At 36.8% G+C, this 21,149-nt stretch overlaps 1 protein-coding gene and 3 long non-coding RNA genes across 5 annotated transcripts; 3 read left to right on the top strand and 1 right to left on the bottom strand.

Annotated features, from left to right (window-relative positions):
- Positions 1-344: 344 nt before the first annotated feature.
- Positions 345-798, top strand: LOC122976735. The gene is made up of 3 exons (XR_006401029.1): positions 345-421; positions 563-607; positions 717-798. It is a non-coding gene; the product is annotated as an uncharacterized LOC122976735 (long non-coding RNA).
- A 2,403-nt stretch (positions 799-3,201) lies between these two features.
- LOC122976731 lies at positions 3,202-3,771 on the bottom strand. The gene is made up of 3 exons (XR_006401028.1): positions 3,696-3,771; positions 3,429-3,473; positions 3,202-3,318 (listed from the first exon to the last, which is right to left on the bottom strand). It is a non-coding gene; the product is annotated as an uncharacterized LOC122976731 (long non-coding RNA).
- Positions 3,772-7,529: 3,758 nt separating this feature from the next.
- LOC122979430 lies at positions 7,530-10,594 on the top strand. Of its 2 annotated transcripts, none has more exons than XR_006402853.1 (4): positions 7,530-7,572; positions 9,925-9,998; positions 10,228-10,272; positions 10,383-10,594. It is a non-coding gene; the product is annotated as an uncharacterized LOC122979430 (long non-coding RNA). The 2 variants fall into 2 exon arrangements; XR_006402852.1 differs by lacking the exon at positions 7,530-7,572 and adding an exon at positions 8,320-8,458.
- A 6,805-nt stretch (positions 10,595-17,399) lies between these two features.
- LOC122979130 (submaxillary gland androgen-regulated protein 3A-like) lies at positions 17,400-19,623 on the top strand. Its single transcript, XM_044346358.1, has 3 exons — positions 17,400-17,783; positions 17,878-17,919; positions 18,087-19,623. The coding sequence occupies exons 1-3, from the start codon at positions 17,733-17,735 to the stop codon at positions 18,303-18,305; spliced, it is 312 nt and encodes a 103-aa protein (XP_044202293.1). The 5' UTR covers positions 17,400-17,732; the 3' UTR covers positions 18,306-19,623.
- The last annotated feature ends 1,526 nt before the right edge of the window (positions 19,624-21,149 follow it).

Raw genomic sequence — 21,149 nt, 5'->3', positions numbered from 1 at the left:
TCTAAGTCTTGCATGGACAGTGGACAACAGGTTTTTAGGATTATCCCCCCAAATACATCATTTCATCACATTTCACACCTTTAGGACAAATAGAAAAATCAAAATACCTTTGACAGCTGATTGGATGACTGGAGGCAGAATTTTTTGTTTAAAAAGTGCACATGGACTTACAAGTACCTCAAAATCCACCTCTGGACTCTGTTAGTGACCACTGTTATCATCGCCACTCTTGACTTTGAAGGTAAGATTGGAGGTAGTTCATAGTTCTCAAGTGCAGCCTGCAGTTTTAGCGACTGAACTGACAATTTAGTCATTTTTTAAAATCTTTTCTGTTTCTGTTTCAGGGAGGATTCTTGTGTTTTTAACTATGAAGCTGTTGGTCCTCGTTCTGTGCTTCATAACTTTAACTTTCGCCTTTCCTGTAAGTGCTTAAGTCACCTCTAAACTACTATGTTGTACCAGGTTCTGTGCTCAATGTTTTATAGCACTTTCACTTCAGATAAAAAACAAATAATGTGAATTTATGCAACAATTCATGATGTGAAACTCTTTACTCTTGAAGGTCTCTGAGGAGGAAGACAGAGTCACACGCTCAGCGAGTTTAGAGGTCAGTATCTGCAAGAGATTCTCTTACATACAAAAAAGTCTACTGATATTCTATGAAATCAGTATTTTTGATAAAGTCCTGTAAATTTTTTCTTTTCTGTGTTTCCCAGTATCTGTCACTCCTCTCCATCTTTCAACCCAACCAAATCTTGACAACACTGCTGCGACTTTTGTTGGGAGGTCTTTGATCTGCTTCATTTCCTCTTCCAGCAGGAAAATGAGACAACAAACTGAAATCATATTAAAGAATTCAAGACATGCTCATTTTTTGAGTAACTGAAATTGAATAAACAAATCATTAAAAATAAAAACATTGCAAAATGACCAAGTATATACTTTGTTTTTCCTTTCTTTCTCTTTCAGAGGCATTTTAGCTTTACTTATTTAATTCAATACTTCTTTGTACTGACAGAAATTTAAAAATTTAGAAAAATTAAAACGAGGTAAAAGGATATCCCTCTCTCTCTCTCTGTGTTCACAAATGATTTATATTTGCTATTATATTTATATTCTTAACCTTACATTGTGCAACTGAAAGCATTTTAGTTTACACTTTGACACTGCAGCAGTATAGTTTTTACAGTATATTATACAACAAACTGTACAACAAAGGAATCAATCATGGGGTAAACATGAGAGAGATGAAGAATATATGCACATGTGCACTAAACTGGTTTACAGTTTAACAAGACTACAGCCACACTTGAGGCTTTGTGAGGTTATACACACAGCGTCCCTTTGAGCTAAATGCTAAAATTAGCATGCTAAGATGTTCACAATGACAATGGTAACATGCTGATGTTTAGCAGAGATGGGTTTAATATCTTTAACACATTAGTTTAGTGTGTTAGCATGCTAATATTTACTAATTAGCATTAAATACAAAGTACAGTTTTGCAATTAGTATTGGACAGTATTGGACAAATAAAATATTTGACCTCATTGTTGCTCTAGAAGAAAAGTCAGAGGATGACCAAAATCATCACAATATATAGTCTGGTAACCATGCAATTTGTAATACTGAATGTATCTAAAAAAGATTTGTATTTTGAAATTTAACATGAATAATATTAATGGCAATGTTCCATCAAATTTAATTATTTAAAGGTGCAGTTTGTAGAATTTAGTGGCATCAGTGAGGTTGTAGATTGGAACCGACTAAATACCCCTCCCATCACCTCTTCCTCTTCCAAGCGGGTAGGAGAACCTATGGTGGCCACGAAACTTGCAAAAACGCAAAAAAATCCCTCTCTAGAGCCAGTGTTTGGTTTGTCTGTTCTGGGCTATTGTAGAAACATGGTGGTTAAACATGGCAGCCTCTGTGGAAGATGACCAAAAATGGCACCTATTCAGCCCAATAAGAATTGCTCGCCTGGTGCATATGGCAAAAAATTTTCCAGCTTCTGGGTTTACTTTCAGGGGTATGCAGCCCACTGAATATGCACAGTAGTCTTTCTTTATTATTACTATTTTTATTATTATTCTCCCTCTGGCCCCACCTGTGAGTTCCCGCTCAGCCCAAAGACTTTACATTGTGATGACGTCGCAGATTTTTGAATCACTTTTCTCAGCTTGAGGAAAGTTTTACAAATATAAAACCTCCATGAATCAAAAATTCATGATAGGAAGGGTCATAAATGGCCTTGTTTGCTGTCTGAGGTGTTGTGTCAACAGTTTTACAGACGTCTCTTTTACAATGGTGGTCTTGGTTGCAAGGCTGATAACCAGCGCTGTATCCAGCTCTTATAATACATCCATGCCCACTCCCTATGTAGTTATGAAGGGCTCATTTTAAGGTAACGAAAACATATGATCGTTATTTCCTTGGGATTATACACTAGTTAAAAAATAGTTATGAATATTATATTCCATTTCCGCCAAATCCGTTCTTTTAGATGCCACTAAATTCTACACACTGCACCTTTAACTGATGTTATTTTATAGCACTTCATTCATTCTTAAAACATTGCCTATGAACATATTGCAGGTGGCCATTACATTTGTAAATGCAATATAATTGGGAAAACAATTTAGTATTATATAAACGTAATTTCTAAGAGAAAGGCTTGGTTCACAGTCTTTTTTTAAGGACTAATCAAAAAATATTTTTCTCTCAAAAGTGACTTTACTTTGTTTAATGGAGAGTATATTATACCCTGACACATTTATATGGTATACAAATAGTCTTTATCACTGATACGGGTGGTTTATAGAGGTTGAGAGAAGAAGGCTTTGTGAAGATACGTTCATAGGACTGCAGGGGAAAATTTATTTCCAGAAAGTGTCAAAGTGTAAACTAAAGGGCTTTCACTTACACAATATAAGGTTAAAGATATATAAATTACTTGTGAGCACAAAGAGAGAGAGAGAGGGATATCCTTTCACTGTGTTATAATTTTCTGCATTTCTGCTGGCATCAAGTATTATTACATTAAATAAGTAAAGCAGGATGTTGAAATGCTTCTGAAAAAGAAAAAAGGAAAAACACAGTATATGCTTAATCATCTATTTATTTTCATTGAATGTTGATTCAATTTCAGTTACTCCAAAAGTGAGCATATCTTGAATTCTTTAATATGATGTTTTTTTCGGATTGTTGTCTCATTTTCCTGCTGGAAGAGGAAGTGAAGCAGATCAAAGACCTCCCAACAAAAGTCGCAGCAATGTTGCCAAGATTTGGTTGGGTTGGAGGTTGGAGAAGAGTGACGAAAGCTGGGAAACACAGAACAGAAAACATTTACAGGACTTAATAAAAAAAAAAAGATTTTATAGAATATCAGTAGACTTTTTTGTATGTAAGAGAATCTCTTGCAGATTCTGACCTCAAAACTCGCTGAGCGTATGACTCTGTCTTCCTCCTCAGAGATCTTCAAGAGTAAAAAGTTTCACATCATGAATTGTTGCGTAAATTCACATTATTTATCTGAACTGAAAGCACCATATAAACATTCAACCTAACACATCATTAGAAAATACAGAATCTGGCACAACATTGTAGGTCAGAGTTGACGAGAGAACTTGCAGGAAAAGCACAACTTAACATTGGTCTCAGCACATAAGAACACTGAGTATGAAAATGTTACACTTACAGGAAGAGCCAAAGCGAGGCTCAGGAGGCATCCAAGCACAAAGACGACCTTCAGCATGGTTTCAGTGATCATACCTGTTGAAAAGAAAATATTAAAGATGAATAAACAAAATATCAACAAAATCACAATTCCTCCAATCACACTCAAATTCAGAAAAAAAAATGATAGAAATACCGTCAAGTCTTCACAATTTCAGTAGACTATTTAGTCGATGGCCAAGGAGTTTGTTGTAGTGTTGTTCTGGTAGTGAGCTTCTCTTATATATACTTACAGGAGTGGATGTCATCTCATTAGAATATGAAGCATTGTTGAGAAAAATACAATTATTAGGAAATCGTCAATCTCCACATTTCAAGGTGTGCCTGATGATCACACACAGAAACCACAACTGCACCATGTAATGTATCATTAGTCCAGATCAGGAATAATGTACTACGGTTGACTGGGATTTGGTGGAGCTTTAAGGGCTATGATCTGTTCAAAAACATTGAAAACACTGGTGAATGTCAAAATCTTTGTGAAAACTTGCATAAGTGGGTTTTAAGAAGCACTTTCTTCTTAAGAACAGTTGGTGAATGAGGCCCATTGCTTTTAGCCACACAAGTGGCGGGATGGCAATGTCGGTCTGTCCACCAACATCCATCTATTGGATGGGTTTACATGAAATTTTGTACAGACATTCATGACTTCAGAGGATGAATATGTCTGACTTTGGTGAACTCAAAAATTGTCATTTTACCCTCACACTTTGGTCAAATATCTTAATAACTATTGGATGGACTGGCACTAAGTTCTGTAAAGATATTCATGTTTACCAGAGTATATATTGTAATGATTTTGGTGATCCACTGACTTTTCTTCTAGAGCAATCATGAGGTCAAATATTTTATTTGTCCAATACTGTTCAAAACTAATTGCAAAACTGTACTTTATATTTAGTGCTAATTAGCAAATATTAATATGCTTTTTGCAATGGCTGGATATCGATGGACTAATGTTGCCATCCCACCACTGATATGGCTAAAAGCATAGGAAATTAAAGCTTTAACGTACAGTACCAGCCAAAGCTTTGGGAACACTTTCTCATTCAAGGGAATGGGAAGGTGTCCAGACTTTCGACTGGTACTGTACACTCACTTATTTTGATCAGAGCCCTTAAAGCTCCACCAAATCCCAGTCAACCATAGTACATTATTCTTGATCTGGACTAATGACACATTTCATGGTGCAGTTGTGGTTTCCGTGTGTGATCATCAGGCACACCCTGAAATGTGGAGATGGACGATTTCCTAATAATTGTATTTTTCTCAACAATGCTTCATATTCTAATGAGATGACATCCACTCCTGTAAGTGTATATAAGAGAATCTCACTCCCAGAACAACACTACAACAACCTCCTTGACCATCTACTAAATAGTCTACTGAAGTTGTGAAGACTTGACGGTATTTATATCAATATTTCTTTCTGAAATTGAGTGTGATTGGAGAAATTGTGATTTTGTTGATATTTTTCATGTTGTTCATTCATCTTTATTTTTTTTTCTTTTCAACAGGTCACTGAAACCATGCTGAAGGTCATATTTGTGCTTGGATGCCTCCTGAGTCTTGCTTTGGCTCTTCCTGTAAGTGTAACATTTTCATACTCAGTGTTCTTATATGCTGAGACCAACTTTAAGTTCTCACATTAACTGACCTACCATGTTGTACCAGATTCTGTATTTTCTAATGTTGTGTTTGGTTGAATGTTTATATGGTGCTTTCTGTTCAGATAAAAGACAAATAATGTGAATTTATGCAACAATTCATGATAAGAAACTCTTTACTCTTGAAGATCTATGAGGAGGAAGACAGAGTCATACGCTCAGCGAGTTTTGAGGTCAGTATCTCAGAGTATCTGAGATTCTCTTGCATACAAAAAATTCTACTGATATTCTATAAAATCAGTATTTTTGATTAAGTCCTGTAAATGTTTTCTTTTATGTGTTTCACAGCTTTCATCACTCTTCTCCAATCTCCAACCCAACCAAATCTTGGCAACACTGCTGCGACTTTTGTTGGGAGGTCTTTGATCTGCTTCACTTCCTCCTCCAGCAGGAAAATGAGACGACAAACTGAAAAAACCATCATATTAAAGAATTCAAGATGTGCTCACTTTCTGAGTAACTGAAACTGAATAAACAAATCATTAAAAATAAATAAAGAAATGACAAAGAATATACTTTGTTTTTCCTTTTTTCTTTTTCAGAAGCATTTCAACATCCTGCTTTACTTATTTAATGTTATAGTACTTGATGCCAACAGTGGTCACTCTCAGTATTGCAGTGAAAAATCTCCCTGTGGCCCAAAAAGCCTTTTTCTCCATAGACCACCATTGTAAAAGAGACGTTTGTAAAACTGTTAACAGGACACCTCAGACTGCAAACAATGTCTATTATGATTCTTTCTACTATGAATTTTTGATCCATGGAGGTTTTATATTTGTAAAACTTTCCACAAACCAAGAAAAGCAATTTAAAAATCTGTGATGTCACCACAATAAAGTCTTTGGGCCGAGCAGGAACTCACGGGTGTGCGGCTAGAGGGAGAAACACTGCTGCTTGTATTCAGTGGGCCACATACCCCCAGCAGTAAACCCAGAAGCTAGAAACCTTTTTTCCCGTATGCACCAGGCAAGCTGAATCTTATTGGACCGAATAGACGCCATTTTCGGTCCAGGATCCAGCTCTTTATAGTACATCTATGGGAGAGGGTCATCTTCCATTGCATCGCCATGTTTCTACAGTCGCCCAGAACAGACAAACCAAACACCGGCTCTAGAGAAGGCTTTTAATGTTTTTTGCAAGTTTCGCGGCCACCATAGGTCCTCCTACCCTCTTGGAAGGGGAGGGTGATGGGAGGGATATTTAGTTGGTTGCAATCTGCACTGATACCACTTAATTCTACACACTGTACCTTTAAATAATTGAATTGGATGGAAAAATTAACTTTGTTAATAATTGAATGTGAGCTGAGCATTTTCACATTGCCATTTATATTATTCATGGTAGATTTCAAAATACAAATGTTATTTTAGATAAATTCAGTATTACAAATTCTAGATGTCAAAGTGAAAATCTATCTAAGGTAAATCACTAACATGTGTCTCAATACATTTTACAATAAAACACTAAACAAAATACACTTGTACAATATGGACAAAGTCAAAAGGACTAACAAAGGATTAAGGTGGGCACTATCTAACTATTTTAAAGACGTGTTCACAAACAACATAAAGCTGAGTACTGTACATGAATCATGTCCAGTAACACTACTTCACTGTTTCCCAACAGCCATGAGATTAGTTCTAAGTCTTGCATGGACAGTGGACAACAGGTTTTTAGGATTATCCCCCCAAATACATCATTTCATCACATTTCACACCTTTAGGACAAATAGAAAAATCAAAATACCTTTGACACCTCAAAATCCACCTCTGGACTCTGTTAGTGACCACTGTTATCATCGCCACTCTTGACTTTGAAGGTAAGATTGGAGATAATTCATAGTTCATAGTTTTAGCAACTGAACTGACAATTTAGTTATTTTTAAAATCTTTTCTGTTTCTGTTCCAGGGAGGATTCTTGTGTTTTTAACTATGAAACTGTTAATCCTCCTTCTGTGCTTCATAACTTTAACTTTCGCCTTTCCTGTAAGTGCTTAAGTCACCTCTAAACTACTATGTTGTACCAGGTTCTGTGCTCAATGTTTTAATAGCACTTTCACTTCAGATAAAAAACAAATAATGTGAATTTATGCAACAATTCATGATGTGAAACTCTTTACTCTTGAAGGTCTCTGAGGAGGAAGACAGAGTCACACGCTCAGCGAGTTTAGAGGTCAGTATCTGCAAGAGATTCTCTTACATACAAAAATCTCTACTGATATTCTATAAAATCTGTTATGGACTCATGGTTTTGGGACTCTTTATGTTTTGTTCTTTTGGTTTTACTGTGTTACACTTATGTTGTCTAGTCCATTGGGTCATTTGGTTTTGCTCGTTTATGTTATCTGACTTATCTTTGAAAGACCTTCTTGCTTTATTAGTCAGCTTGTAGTGCTGTGTACCTAAGTTCATGTTTTCTGAGACAGTTTGATTCATGCTGGGTTGTGTTAAGAGGTGTTGTGTTTTCTGTGGTTTGGTTTTGTGTTTCTTTTTTGTGTTCCTTCACTCCTCCTGTGTTCATGTGCTCCTCCTCTCACTTGCCCTGCATTACTCTCATTAACCCTGTCCTGCTCTGTGTTTTCCCCCAGCCTATCGGCTCCCTGTTTGTTCTCCTGTTTTGTCACTTCACTCCCCTCTCCTGAACTTCTCTGCCCATCTCCCCACCTGCACCTCATCTCCTTGTTAGGACAGTTAGTTTTTAAGTCCTGGTTTTCTGTTCAGTCTTGGTTGGGTCATTTGTTTAGTCTAGTTGCATGCCTGCACTCTTGTTAGCTGTTCCTGTGTTAGTCAATAAATGTGTTCTTCAGTTGGTTGTGCCTGCTGAGTCTCTGCATTTGGGTCCAGCTGCTCCGCATATCAAAATCAGTATGTTTGATGAAGTCCTGTAAATGTTTTCTTTTCTGTGTTTCCCAGTATCTGTCACTCCTCTCCATCTTTCAACCCAATCAAGCCTTGGCAGCACTGCTGCAACTTTTGATGGGAAGTCTTTGATCTGCTCCATCTTTTCCTCCAGCAGGAAAATGAGATAACAAAGAATTCAAAATATGCTCATTTTTTGAGTAACTGAAACTGAACAAACAAATCATTAAAAATAAATAATGAAATGACCAAGCATATACTGTGTTTTTACCCTTTTTCTTTTTCAGAAGCATTTGAGCTTCACTTATTTAATTCTTTAATTCTTTGTACCAACAGAAATTTAGAAATTTAGAAAAATGATAACACAGTGAAAGGATATCCCTCTCTCTCTGTGCTCACAAGTAATTTATATTTTCTATTATATTTATATTCTTAACCTTACATTGTATAAGTGAAATCAATTTAGTTTATAATTTGACACTGCAGCAGTATAGTTTTTTTTACAACAAAGAAATCAATCACGGGGTAAACATGAGAGAGAAGAAGAATATATGCACATATGCACTAAACTGGTTTACAGTTTAACAAGACTACAGCCACACTCGAGGCTTTGTGTGGTTATACTTTGGCATAGCGTTCCTTTGAGCTAAATGCTAAAATTAGCAAGCTAACATATTCACAGTGACAATGCTAACATGCTGATGTTTAGCAGACATGAGTTAAATAACTTAAACATATTAGTTTAGTGTGTTAGCATGCTAATATTTGCTAATTAGCACTAAATACAAACTACAATTTTGCAATTAGTATTGGACAGTATTGGACAAATAAAATATTTGACATCATGGTTACTCTAGAAGAAAAGTCAGAGGATCACCAAAATTATTACAATATATACTCTGGTAAACATGAATATCTTTACAGAACTTTGTGCCAGTCCATCAAACACTTGTTAAAATATTTGACTAAGGTGTGAATGTAAATTGTCAAGTTGCTGGTGGTGCTAGAGGTAAAGTCAAGTGTTCACCAAAGTCTGCTGTATTCACCCTCTGGAGTCATGAATTTCTGGACAAAATTTCATGTAAATCCATCCAATAGCTGGATGTTGGTGGACAGACCGACATTGCCATCACACCAGTGATATGGCTAAAAGCATAGGAAATTAAAGCTTTAATGTACAGTACCAGCCAAAGCTTTGGGAACACTTTCTCATTCAAGGGAATGGGAAGGTGTCCAGACTTTCGACTGGTACTGTACACTCACTTATTTTGATCAGAGCCCTTAAAGCTCCACCAAATCCCAGTCAACCATAGTACATTATTCTTGATCTGGACTAATGACACATTACATGGTGCAGTTGTGGTTTACATGTGTGATCATCAGGCACACCTTGAAATGTGGAGATGGACAATTTCCTAATAATTGTATTTTTCTCAACAATGCTTCATATTCTAATGAGATGACATCCACTCCTGTAAGTGTATATAAGAGAATCTCACTCCCAGAACAACACTACAACAACCTCCTTGACCATCTACTAAATAGTCTACTGAAGTTGTGAAGACTTGACAGTATTTATATCTTTTTTTTTCTGAATTTGAGTGTGATTGGAGGAATTGTGATTTTGTTGATATTTCGTTAATAGCAGGTAATTAATAATTAACAGGTATGATCACTGAAACCATGCTGAAGGTCGTCTTTGTGCTTGGATGCCTCCTGAGCCTCGCTTTGGCTCTTCCTGTAAGTGTAACATTCTCATACTCAGTGTTCTTATGTGCTGAGACCAATGTTAAGTTGTGCTTTTCCTGCAAGTTCTCTCGTCAACTCTGACCTACCATGTTGTGCCAGATTCTGTATTTTCTAATGATGTGTTAGGTTGAATGTTTATATGGTGCTTTCAGTTCAGATAAAAGACAAATAATGTGAATTTACGCAACAATTCATGATGTGAAACTCTTTACTCTTGAAGATCTTTGAGGAGGAAGACAGAGTCATACACTCAGCAAGTTTTGAGGTCAGAATCTGCAAGAGATTCTCTTACATACAAAAAAATCTGCTGATATTCTATAAAATCAGAATTTTTGATTAAGTCCTGTAAATGTTTTTCTGTTCTGTGTTTCCCAGTTTCCGTCACTCTCCTCCAACAATCAACCCAACCAAATCTTGGCAACATTGCTGCGGCTTTTGTTGGCAAGTCTTTAAGCTGCTCCTCCTCCTCTTCCAGCAGAAAATGAGACAACAATCCGAAAAAAAACCATCACATTAAAGAATTCAAGATATCCTCACTTTATGAGTAACTGAAATTGAATAAATAAATCATCAAAAAAAAAAATAAAGAAGTGATTAAGCATATACTGTGTTTTTCCTTTTTTCTTTTTCAGAAGCATTTGAACATCCTGCTTTACTTATTTAATGTAATAGTACTCAATGCCAACAGAAATGCACAAATTATAACACAGTGAAAGGATATCCCTCTCTCTCTCTCTTTGTACTCACAAGTAACAGTATACTATATGAGGAATTGCACAATAAAGAAATCAATCATAGGGTAAACATGAGAGTGAAGAACAATATAACTGCTCAACACATAGTGCACTTACCCAACTTAACTGTCCACTCAGCTCTCAGTGTTTAGATGGGTTTGTAATTTAACAAGAGCACAGCCACACCTGAGGCTCTGTGAGGTTAAATATGAATATTTGTACAGAATTTTGCCAATGTGAATGTAAAATGTCAACTTGCTGGTGGTGCTTGAGGTAAAGTCAGGTGATCACCAAAGTCAGTAGTATTCATCCACTGGGGACCATGAATGTCTGTACAAAATTTCATGTAAAGCTATCCAATAAAGTAGAAATCTATCCAATAGCTGGATGCTGGTGGACCAAAGTTGTAGACTGACTGACTGACATTGCCATGCTGTGGCAGAGAGCATAGAAAATTAAATCTTAAGTCAGGGGAGACATTTGTTAGTGAGAACAGACAACTGTACCATTATTGCCTACATCAACAGGCAGCGCAGAGTCCAATCCAAAGCCCTGTTGAACATGGCAGAGAACCTGTTGTTGTGGGCCTCAGAACACCTCCTGTCTCTGCTAGCCATCCACATTCTCGGTCCAAAAAACACGGGGACTGACCTTATGTCATGAGGCAGCCCTCTGGCAGAGCTACTATTAAGGTGTATGCAGCAACTATTTCCTCCTGTCATGAGGGCTTTGGCGACAGACCTGTCTTCGCCCACCCCCTCATGAAACGTTTCTTGTGGGGGGTTAGGAGATAACACCCAGTGATGTGTGTCTCTGCCCCCCAGTGGGAACTACTGATGGTGCTTGAGGCTCCAGTGAAGGATTCCTATATGCCACTTGAGTGCTCCTCTCTGAAGGTATTGTCATTCAAGACAGCTTTGCTGCTTTCGCTGACCTCAGCAAGAGAGTGAGTGAGCTGTGTGGCCTGTCAGCTCACCCCAGCTGATTGCTGCTTTATTATGACCACAGTGGTGCTACTCTCAGACCAAACCCCTCCTTTGTTCCTAAGAACAAGGAGAACATTTAGGCTGAGAACTATTCAGCTAGAGGCATTTTGTCTTCCACCCCATGGGAACATCAGGTGCAGGGTGACTGTTGTATGGCTTTTGACCCCTGCGAGGTTAGGCCATGGTTGCACCCAGTTTCATGTTCATGTTAACTGGGCTGGGTTGGGCCCTAATCAGGCACTGCCTACTGTACACATAGAGTCCAGTAGAGGGCGGAGCCTGTGTGAGATAGAACGAAGGTTAGGATATTGTAACCCTAGTTCTTAGGCACAGGCAGAGCCCTCTACCTGTGGACCCTGCCGCTCCTATGTCATCTGCTGTGGTAGCGAGACGCTGCTTTATATACTGTCTGAGACACACGTAATCGGTAAGTACCTCCTGATTGGCCGGCTATGTACATGCCGATTTCAGTGGGCGATTGCATGCCTATGATTGGAGGAGAGTGTTAGCCATAGAGTCCAGCAGGGTGCTCCGCCTGTGCTTATAGAACTAGGGTTAAAAGGAAAGTTAGGATACCTTCGTTACACTACCTGGTTTTGATATAGAACCCTTGAATCCTCGCATTTGTTGTAGGCCCACCAAATCCCAAAATGTGCAGCGGTAAGCTGGTCTGTAGAAATAAAACACCTCCCTCTTAAAATGAATCACACATCCACAGTGAGAGAACATGTGAGTCGATCATCCATATCATCCATGGAAAATCACCAGAGAGCCAGTTGTCAGTGAGAGATTAGAAATAGGTTAACTCCTCTAAATGTGGAAGAAATGTTTAAGTGAAAAACATAATTTAGTGTCCAAGTGCTAAAGAAACTATTCTTTATTTTTTAAAATTAATCAAACCATCATAACAGGAGCTGTCCAATAAAAAAACATGTATCTCCAATTTTGGTGATATTGAAATTTTCAGATAAACTGAAGCATTTTTTTCCTTTATGGAGAAAGGTTTCCTTCAGCAGTGATGGCAATTTTATGTCAGTCTATCAGTATTTATTTGGCCCTTCTGAAGAGGATGACAGAAAGCACAGAGTCAACTGATTTTAAAATGTTTTTCATTTTTACTTGTAAAGTACAGATGTTCATTTCTGCATCTTTATAGTAATGGAATGTGTAATGAAATGAATGAATCATTAAAGGAACATAATGTGTCAATTTGTAGGTCAGTAAATATATATTGTCAGTGTTGCTTCTTGTTGTTGCTTCTTACTGGAAGTTATGTCTTCATTCAAATTATAAGCATAAAGTGTTTTCTTTACCTTTACGCCTTGATTTATCTGTAAGTAAGTGTTAAATACATAGAGAACTTTGCTATTTGAATATTTGTACTTTGTTCCAGCACAAAAAAGTTGACTGTGCCATGAGGCTAATTATGTGACTTTTTCATTGTATGACCCATAATCCCTTAATCCAGTTTCAGACCTTAATCGGCGCATCACTGTTTTGAAATCTAATCTAATTTGCAGGAATCCACAGACACATTTCAGTTTGTTATGTGATTCATATGTTTTGCTTAATCTTACTTATACATGCAAGAGCAGAGCAAAATTATTTTCTTGGGAAAATATTTTTGAGATCTTAATTTTAAGTACATATAAATATTAGCAGTTAAACAATATGTTACTGAGAAAACACCAAGACACGTTTGTTTGTTTGTTTGTTGTTTATTTGGATCTTCTTTAGCTGCTGCATAACAGCAGCTGTTCAATTTAACATAGCTTAACATAACATTACAAAATAAACAACTAAATAACAACAACACAGTTATATAACACAATGATGATACAACACATAATGATCCACATTCAGTTAACACCTTATAATGGCATGAAATACAATTTAAAAAATATTGCTTGTTGAAAGATACATTACTAGAAAACACATACAAACATGCTCTGGAAAAATTAATAAACATGTTGGTGTTTTTTAGTTAGTAAACATTTACACCCAACCCGTATAACAATTACAGTTATTATTATTGTTATTAGTAGTAGTAGTAGTACATTTTTACAAGTTATGAATACAATTGTCTGTTGACATTCACTCTGTTTTGTTCTACTTGTTTTTTGTGAGTCTCATTTTTAACTGTATATTTATACTGTGTACTGTGGTACCATATAAACTTTCAAATGCTTCTAAATTACAGGATGACAAAATCTATTTATTTCCATCTTATCTTTATGTTTCACCCTGATGCTCATACAGAATGAGTAATATGAATGAGAGGAATATATGCAATGGTCACATTTCATGTACTGTAGCTGGATGATATAGAAAAAAATATTAGACAGTTTTTAATCAAATATGTTAACATGACTACATTTTGGACTGCTGCTACATTCATACTGTATATTGTGTATCCTGTACTGTACTCTGTACAGTTCATACATACTTTCTTTGGTTTGTTTCTTCATCATTCAATCAATCACTCAGTCAGACCAGTAATCTATTGGGACACAGTATTAACTCCACCCTTTTCTCTGAAATAGTCTTAATTGCTCAACATGACTGCATTGAGTTACAGAAAAATGTTTGGACACTAATTTGTTTTGTAAGGACATTGCAAAACAGCTGTCAGCTGTGATTGGCTGAGAGACACTATATATGCCTGACTAACTGACTCACCAATAACAAATATCACAGCACTGTTTGTGTTCAACATCTGAAAGAGCTGAACATTCAGAGAGGTAATAGATAGACAATAGTGCCATAGACAATAGAATGAGGCCAAGATAGGATCTTTGCATTTAGCTGCAGCAGTAATTTGCAGTGGTTTTTTTATGACAAATTGGTTTGATTCTCACTCTTTTTTTTTCAGATGCAGGCATTCGGAGTGAAGATCGTTGCTCTTCTTGTGGTCATGATGCTTGTCTCGAGCACTTTGGTAAGACACAAACTTTCTGTACTCTACCATAATTTACAACAAGGACTGTTTGCTATTAAACTATTACTAAACTTGCTTAACTTTGTTTTACTTACTTTCGAAGGCTCTTCCTGACCATGTGATTGGGAAACGCTCAAGTGAGGAGGTCAGTATTTAGGTTGGATGCGTAGAGACAAAGATACAAATTTTTATTCATTTGAACTTCCTAGTTCTAACCACCTAAGTGAGAAATACAGACTGAATAAAAACAGAATAGAAATAAGTTCTTGTATACACTTCTTGATTCTTTTTCCCTACAGATTCGCCGTCCTCCCACCAGCACCAACACCAACAACATGTCCATGTCCCAGTTTACTGAGCTGCTCCAGCTGCTGAAGGTCTTCAAGGACTTGTTTCAAAAACTTTTAACACCTACACAATGATGTGATTACACTCTGAGCCAATTACTGGCTAAAATCACATGAAAGCAATAAAGAACCTTTAAAATGCACTTAATTTCCTCCTTGTCTTGATTTTATGAGCATCTGACTTTCTGAATATCTAGTTGCTGATGTTATTTCACCCAAAACATACTCACATAAAATATAGTGTGATGGGTTCTTAGTCTTGAAGGACATGCTATCTAGTAGGGACACAAGCTCTTTTATTCTGCTTTGAGAACACAGACATAGCAAGGTACTGACCAGTGTGAGCTTCAGTGCAAGTCCATCAAATTTAAAACTCATCACACAACTCAGTATACCATGCTTTATTCACCAAACATTTTTGGGTATCTCGCCTTCATCAAGGTGGTGCCTGATGCTGCTTCTGTTCCCACATATATATTAATCAACAAATCATCATATATATATATATAAAACATCGGAATCAATTGCTTTTTCTTTTGCTGTAGGTAAAGAATTGCCACGGATATGTACTTGTATTCTGTAACTGTGCATGTTGGTCTGATCGCCATGTAGCTGCATGAAGGACACACAATAGCCACTAAGCAACTGTTAAAGTCAGCTGACATGTCATCAGGGTCCTGGCACAGACAAGAATTGCCATAGCAACCCCACAGCAGGAAATAAATATATTTAACAAATGTGCAATATCACAGTAACAATCTTGAGTTTGTGTTTGACCTTGTGAGATTCTCTCTGGAAATTCAATGAGCAGAAAAACATTAAAATATCCTCAGTGGCAACATTTTGTTTGATTGCATGGATTACATGGCCACTGCTTGTAGGCATATCAACAGAGTAAAAAACATATCCTGGAAGATTGGCTGTAAAGGTCTGATATACACTCTCCTTTTCTCAAATTCATACATTTTCCATATAAACACATTCCTGTTTCAACAAGTCCTCTATTACAGTTTGATATAACACAGTGATGAATGAATCGGTCTCCCACTTAATGAAATTGCGTTCATCTTCTCTGTCAGCAGCTGTTTCTGGTGTTGTTTCCATAGACTGTTTCCAGTAGAAATTGGTAAAATTGGGTTTCCTCTGGTGATACATCTTCACATTAATTTCACATCAGGGATGAAAACATCATAATTTAATTTTTTTTATGGAATGTTTTAGCAAAAGAACACTAGAAACAGCCTCCAAATGACAAGAGAGCATTTGATCTCAAACCAACAGATAGTGTGAGGCTGTTATTTATTATCTGTTTGTCATGAGATTTAAAGTAATAAAAATGGGTAATTTCCTTGTAGTGAGACACATTTTGTCATCAACAGACCTGGGTTGTTGGCATGAACAGTCCCTTAATAGCTGAACAGAAAAGGAAAACTTACTAAATTTTATCAACAAAAAAGAGAAAGACAGAAAGACAACATACATTGTTTGACTGATGAGTGATCTTTAGAAAATACTGTACAAAAACAACACACCATATTACAAAAAAACAATTAAAATGGTTATAATATGAACTTATCCTCTTAAAACCCAGATTTTTTCCTTAAAGGTAGAGTTTTTGTCCTTGTTGTGGGTCCCCGTTTATGCACATGAAGTAACGTGCCAACAAAAACAGAAGAAAAAGACTTCAAGCAAGTAAACATGGATGTAAATAATGCAGAAGATTCAGATTTTCTCCTTAATTTTGTCCCTGAGGGACAAATTTATGTATATATTTTCAAATGTCTGTGTGTTTATCAGAGGCAGAGTTTTGCTGTGATTTTGTTACAGTTGGAAAAAAAATTGTGTCAGTAGACACAAATCCACACAATAGACACAAATTCTCCCATTTGAACTATGGTTCTCTCTCTGCACTGTATCAAAATTTAATTCTAACTGTTGGTCCATCATAGGAAATAAAAAACAATTTAAATCTCCAGATCATCAAATATAAAAACTCTAGACAACACTTGCAACAGATCATAGACTTTAATGACGGCTATTGAGGAAATAAAAGAGATCCACCATGAGTAAACAAGATGATTACAGCATGCGTATTTGGAAAGGATTGAGCAAGTATTGTTTTGCAGGTGGAAATAAAGCTCTAGGCAACAGATATTAAGGTTTCACAAGTATGGAGCACTTAAACATCAGCAGTCCTCCCCAACTTCCATGGCAAATATTTCAAATTCTTTTTAAACTCTAACTGTGAAGTGTTACAGCGTATGACATTCTTCAAACAAATGGATACAGTGTATGTCTGTGTGTGTGTGTGTGTGTGTGTGTGTGTGTGTATCAGCTGTACAAAGTGGGCTTAGTGGTTCATTCAGCTGACAATGTGTCACAAAACATTTTAAGTCTAACAGGATTATAAACAGGATGTGAACCTCAATATTACAAAAGCAGTCTAGTCGGGTAACGAAACTGTTCACGCCTATTTTGGTTTTGTGTCCGGAGGCTGCCTAGAGACCGACCGCATCTGAGATGAAGTAACACCTTTAAAGTGCAAGAGCAATGTGGGACACGGCGAGGCTGTTTAAAAGCTAAGAGTTTCTTGAGAGGTCCAGCTCGATAGTAGAGAACACACGTGTGATATTATATTCATTATTAAGCTGTTTACACTTGTACTCATCTGCAGCACTCAAGCAGCTCTAATTATCAAGGGATCTGAATTACAGTTGAAGATGAAGTTTGCTCCTCTGATAATTTTCCTCTTGATCAACTCTCCTGTAGCCGTAAGTACAAAAAAAAGAATCAATACACTATTCTTTTCTGATGCAATTTTCATGAGTTAGGTATGATTTTAAGCTAATGCAGTGTTTTTTGCAGAATTGTCATCACTATCATAGCAGTGATTCCGACAGTCATGAGGTAAGAATGAATTATCACTATAGTAGCAGTGAGTCTGACAGTGATGAGGTAAGGATGAAATTAATCATTTATCAGTTATAGTGAGAGATCAACTACATAGCAGAACAACTTTTTAAAAAATGATTTTTATAAAATTATTTTGGTGTGTTTATTTTGGCTTGATGCAGAGAGGCAATCGTTACCCAGGAATTCGACTCTGGCCTTGGTTCCCTTTTTGCCGTATCTTTCCTGGTCTGTGTCGAAGGCCACCACCCGCTCCTACCACACCTCCACCTCCACCTCCAACTGTGCCTCCAACACCAAAACCAACCCCAACCCCAGGCCGAACCCCAACTCCAGGCAAAACCACGAAGACCACAGAGAACCCGCGAGGAGACAACGGATAAACTTCACTGATCAGAGCAAGAACAGCAAATTTATTCTACATCACTTTCTCGTCATTCTTCAACAACAGAGAGTGTACTAAGTGATATGGAAATGTGTGCTAAGTGTGTATTTTTTTTGTTTTTTTCACATTTCAGTATTGGTTGAGCACCTTTTCTACAATCTTATGTATCTTTCTAGTGATTCCCTTCATCTTTAATCCCATTTTAATCACCATAATGTGTTGTTCACCTCTTTTTCATATCATATCAAGATCAATGTAAAAACCTGAAGAATGTAGTGATATATTGTGATTTAAAATTGAGACAGGCCCTCAGTCTGGGTGTAATTACGAGTTTTGCTGGAGGTTGGTCTCAGGACGGCAGAGGAGACACCTGTGGGAGGATGCTGACATCATGCCGGTGAAATATATGCTCAGTGGGCACACACACACCATCATCCCCAGATCAACTCAGCTTAAGAAAGGGATGAGTGTTGAGCCTTTAATGCCTGACTCTCTGCTTCATCAGTCTGTCGGACTGTTTTTATCATGACTCAGCCTCTTGACCAATATTCCCATTCCTTGCACTGCACTGTCATGTCTTTGCCGCATTTATTCAAAGAAACTTTGACATAAAATATGTCTACCTAGGTAATCAAAAAATATACTTCTGTTACTGTTTCAATGTGTAACTGTATCACAGATCTCTCATGTAAAATGTTTGAAACAGTGGGTTTTGTGCAGCTTCTAATTATGAATGTAATCTTTTTTTCTCCAAGTTTCTGCTTTTCATATGTTCTTGCACTGAATACTGAATATTTTTGCATGTTTTATTTGATGGGGATAAAAAAAAAAACATTTTTAATAACAAGATACATATGGAGATGGCATTTTTGTGGTCAGTTTTATTTTTATTCATCGTGGGGCAATTATGGCATCTGTCTGTCTGTTTGTAGACACATTCCTACGAACCCAGTGAACTGATATCCAATACATGGCAGAAATGTCAGGTGTTGACCATCTTGCAGCAAAATATAATAATGAAGATAACTGTGACATGGAGTTAATATTCTGTGTGGATGTTACGTTCCTTTGCAGTTACAATAGTGTGTTTTGTGTTCTGTGTGCCAAACAAACTTGTCCTATAACTCAGCAGTTATGATGTTTAGAAACACTAAAAAAGAAATTTTAAAAAAATCAGCCCTCTGTATCCATGAGGAATAACATTTTATGACATTTTTTTCACCAAATCTGACAGGTATGGAGCTTAAAACAAGCTACTTTTCATTTAGTTCCACATTTTTGATCATTAATTGTTGACCTGAAACCCAGACACAATGTCCAAGTACTGTAAAAAAAAAAAAAAAAAAAAAAAAAAAGAAATAAAAGAAAAAAAATTGCAATTTTTTTGCGAGTTGAAATAAAACATCTGTCAGAAGTCTATCCAAACACATCATTCCATCTTTGTCTTAAACTTTACCCATTTAGGGACAACACTAATAATTAACATCAATATGATGTAAATGTGTTGGTAAATGTGTAATTTTCAACTGCATTCCCCCAGGTTGATGTTATACATTAAATTAACAGCAATTATATGTATAAACACTGTATATTTCTTATATTTTAATTGAATACGGTACACTATCATGTATAAATTGCAACTGGCTTTCTGTCTCATGTAAGTCAGCTGGATTTTATTCTCTAAATTAAGCACCATAGGTATGAATAAGAGCAAATGTGAGTCTAACAGTGTTGCTCTTTGATATACTGGTCACCTGTCCAGCGTATTCCCCCACCTCACAATGCATGCTGGTACGGACACCTGCAATTCTCAAGAGTAAAGAAAATGAAATAATTTTTTAAGGAAAATTCAAACTTAATTAAAATGACACATTTGAGCAAAGACTGTATTTTGATATTTAGTTGTCCTTCTGAGTAACATTACATTTATGATTAAGAACATTCAAATAGTAAAACTACTGTAAGCCTATTACACTGTGGATTGACAATGGGGACAGAGATTTTTTCTGATGACAAAAATGTCATGTTTGAGGTTAGAAAACAAAAAACGTTTTCTACCCTCAACCGTGAAACCTCAAGCTGCTATCAGCCTTTCTTGGTCGAAATTAATACATTGATACAGTGACTGAATGTTTTCTGCCTCCAGCTTCAGACTGCCCCCTTGTGCATTTGTGTGTACCTACAGTCTCCGCCTGAGTCCAGCTAAGAAAACACGTCTGTTCAAACACACACACCAACTAGCTAAAGCAGCACTTAGTGGCAAGGCATGCAGTAGGATAACCCTGTCTTGTGCATGTGTGAGTTGTGCATGTGTGCTCATGTGTACACAACATGAGTACACATCACAAAGGTTAAGTCAAATTAAAAATCATTTGAAGTTGAAACACTGTAACGAAGCCTGTAATTAAGATTTCATAGCGATGAGTAGTGAAGGCAGTGGTGGCAACAACCATGACAATAATAAATAAGATTAGAGCTACTATTACTGCTGTAAATACTATTATTATCACTACTTCGCTCAAAACCTTTTGCGCACACGCACACACAAACCTTTTTTCCCCTTCCACTCCCATCGTTCATTATCACTCCTCTCCCTCTCTTTTCATTTGCCTCCTTATTGCATTATGTTTTTTTTCCTTTCTGCACTTGGTTGGTTGGAGTTTCTCTACCATGCTGCCAGCAACATTTCAGGGGCTCTGCTGGATCCGCCTGACATGGGGTGGCATTGGTCGAGGACTGGGTCCTCTCAAAGAAAAGGAAGTCAAGTCAAGTCAAGTCAGTTTTATTTATATAGCTCTAAATCACAACAGAAGTCATCTCAGGGCACTTTTCACATGGAGCA

This window comes from Thunnus albacares, chromosome 3 (assembly GCF_914725855.1).
Source record: "Thunnus albacares chromosome 3, fThuAlb1.1, whole genome shotgun sequence".
Lineage (NCBI taxonomy): Eukaryota > Metazoa > Chordata > Actinopteri > Scombriformes > Scombridae > Thunnus > Thunnus albacares.
This window is presented reverse-complemented; position numbering and strand designations above follow the sequence as displayed.

Excerpts from the sequence above, each read along its gene's own strand:
- LOC122979130 (XM_044346358.1), top strand. The coding sequence starts at position 17,733 with ATGAAGTTTGCTCCTCTGATAATTTTCCTCTTGATCAACTCTCCTGTA. Across the intron at positions 17,784-17,877 it reads TGATCAACTCTCCTGTAGCC|AATTGTCATCACTATCATAG; the intron begins GTAAGTACAAAA and ends TGTTTTTTGCAG. Across the intron at positions 17,920-18,086 it reads GTGATTCCGACAGTCATGAG|AGAGGCAATCGTTACCCAGG; the intron begins GTAAGAATGAAT and ends GGCTTGATGCAG.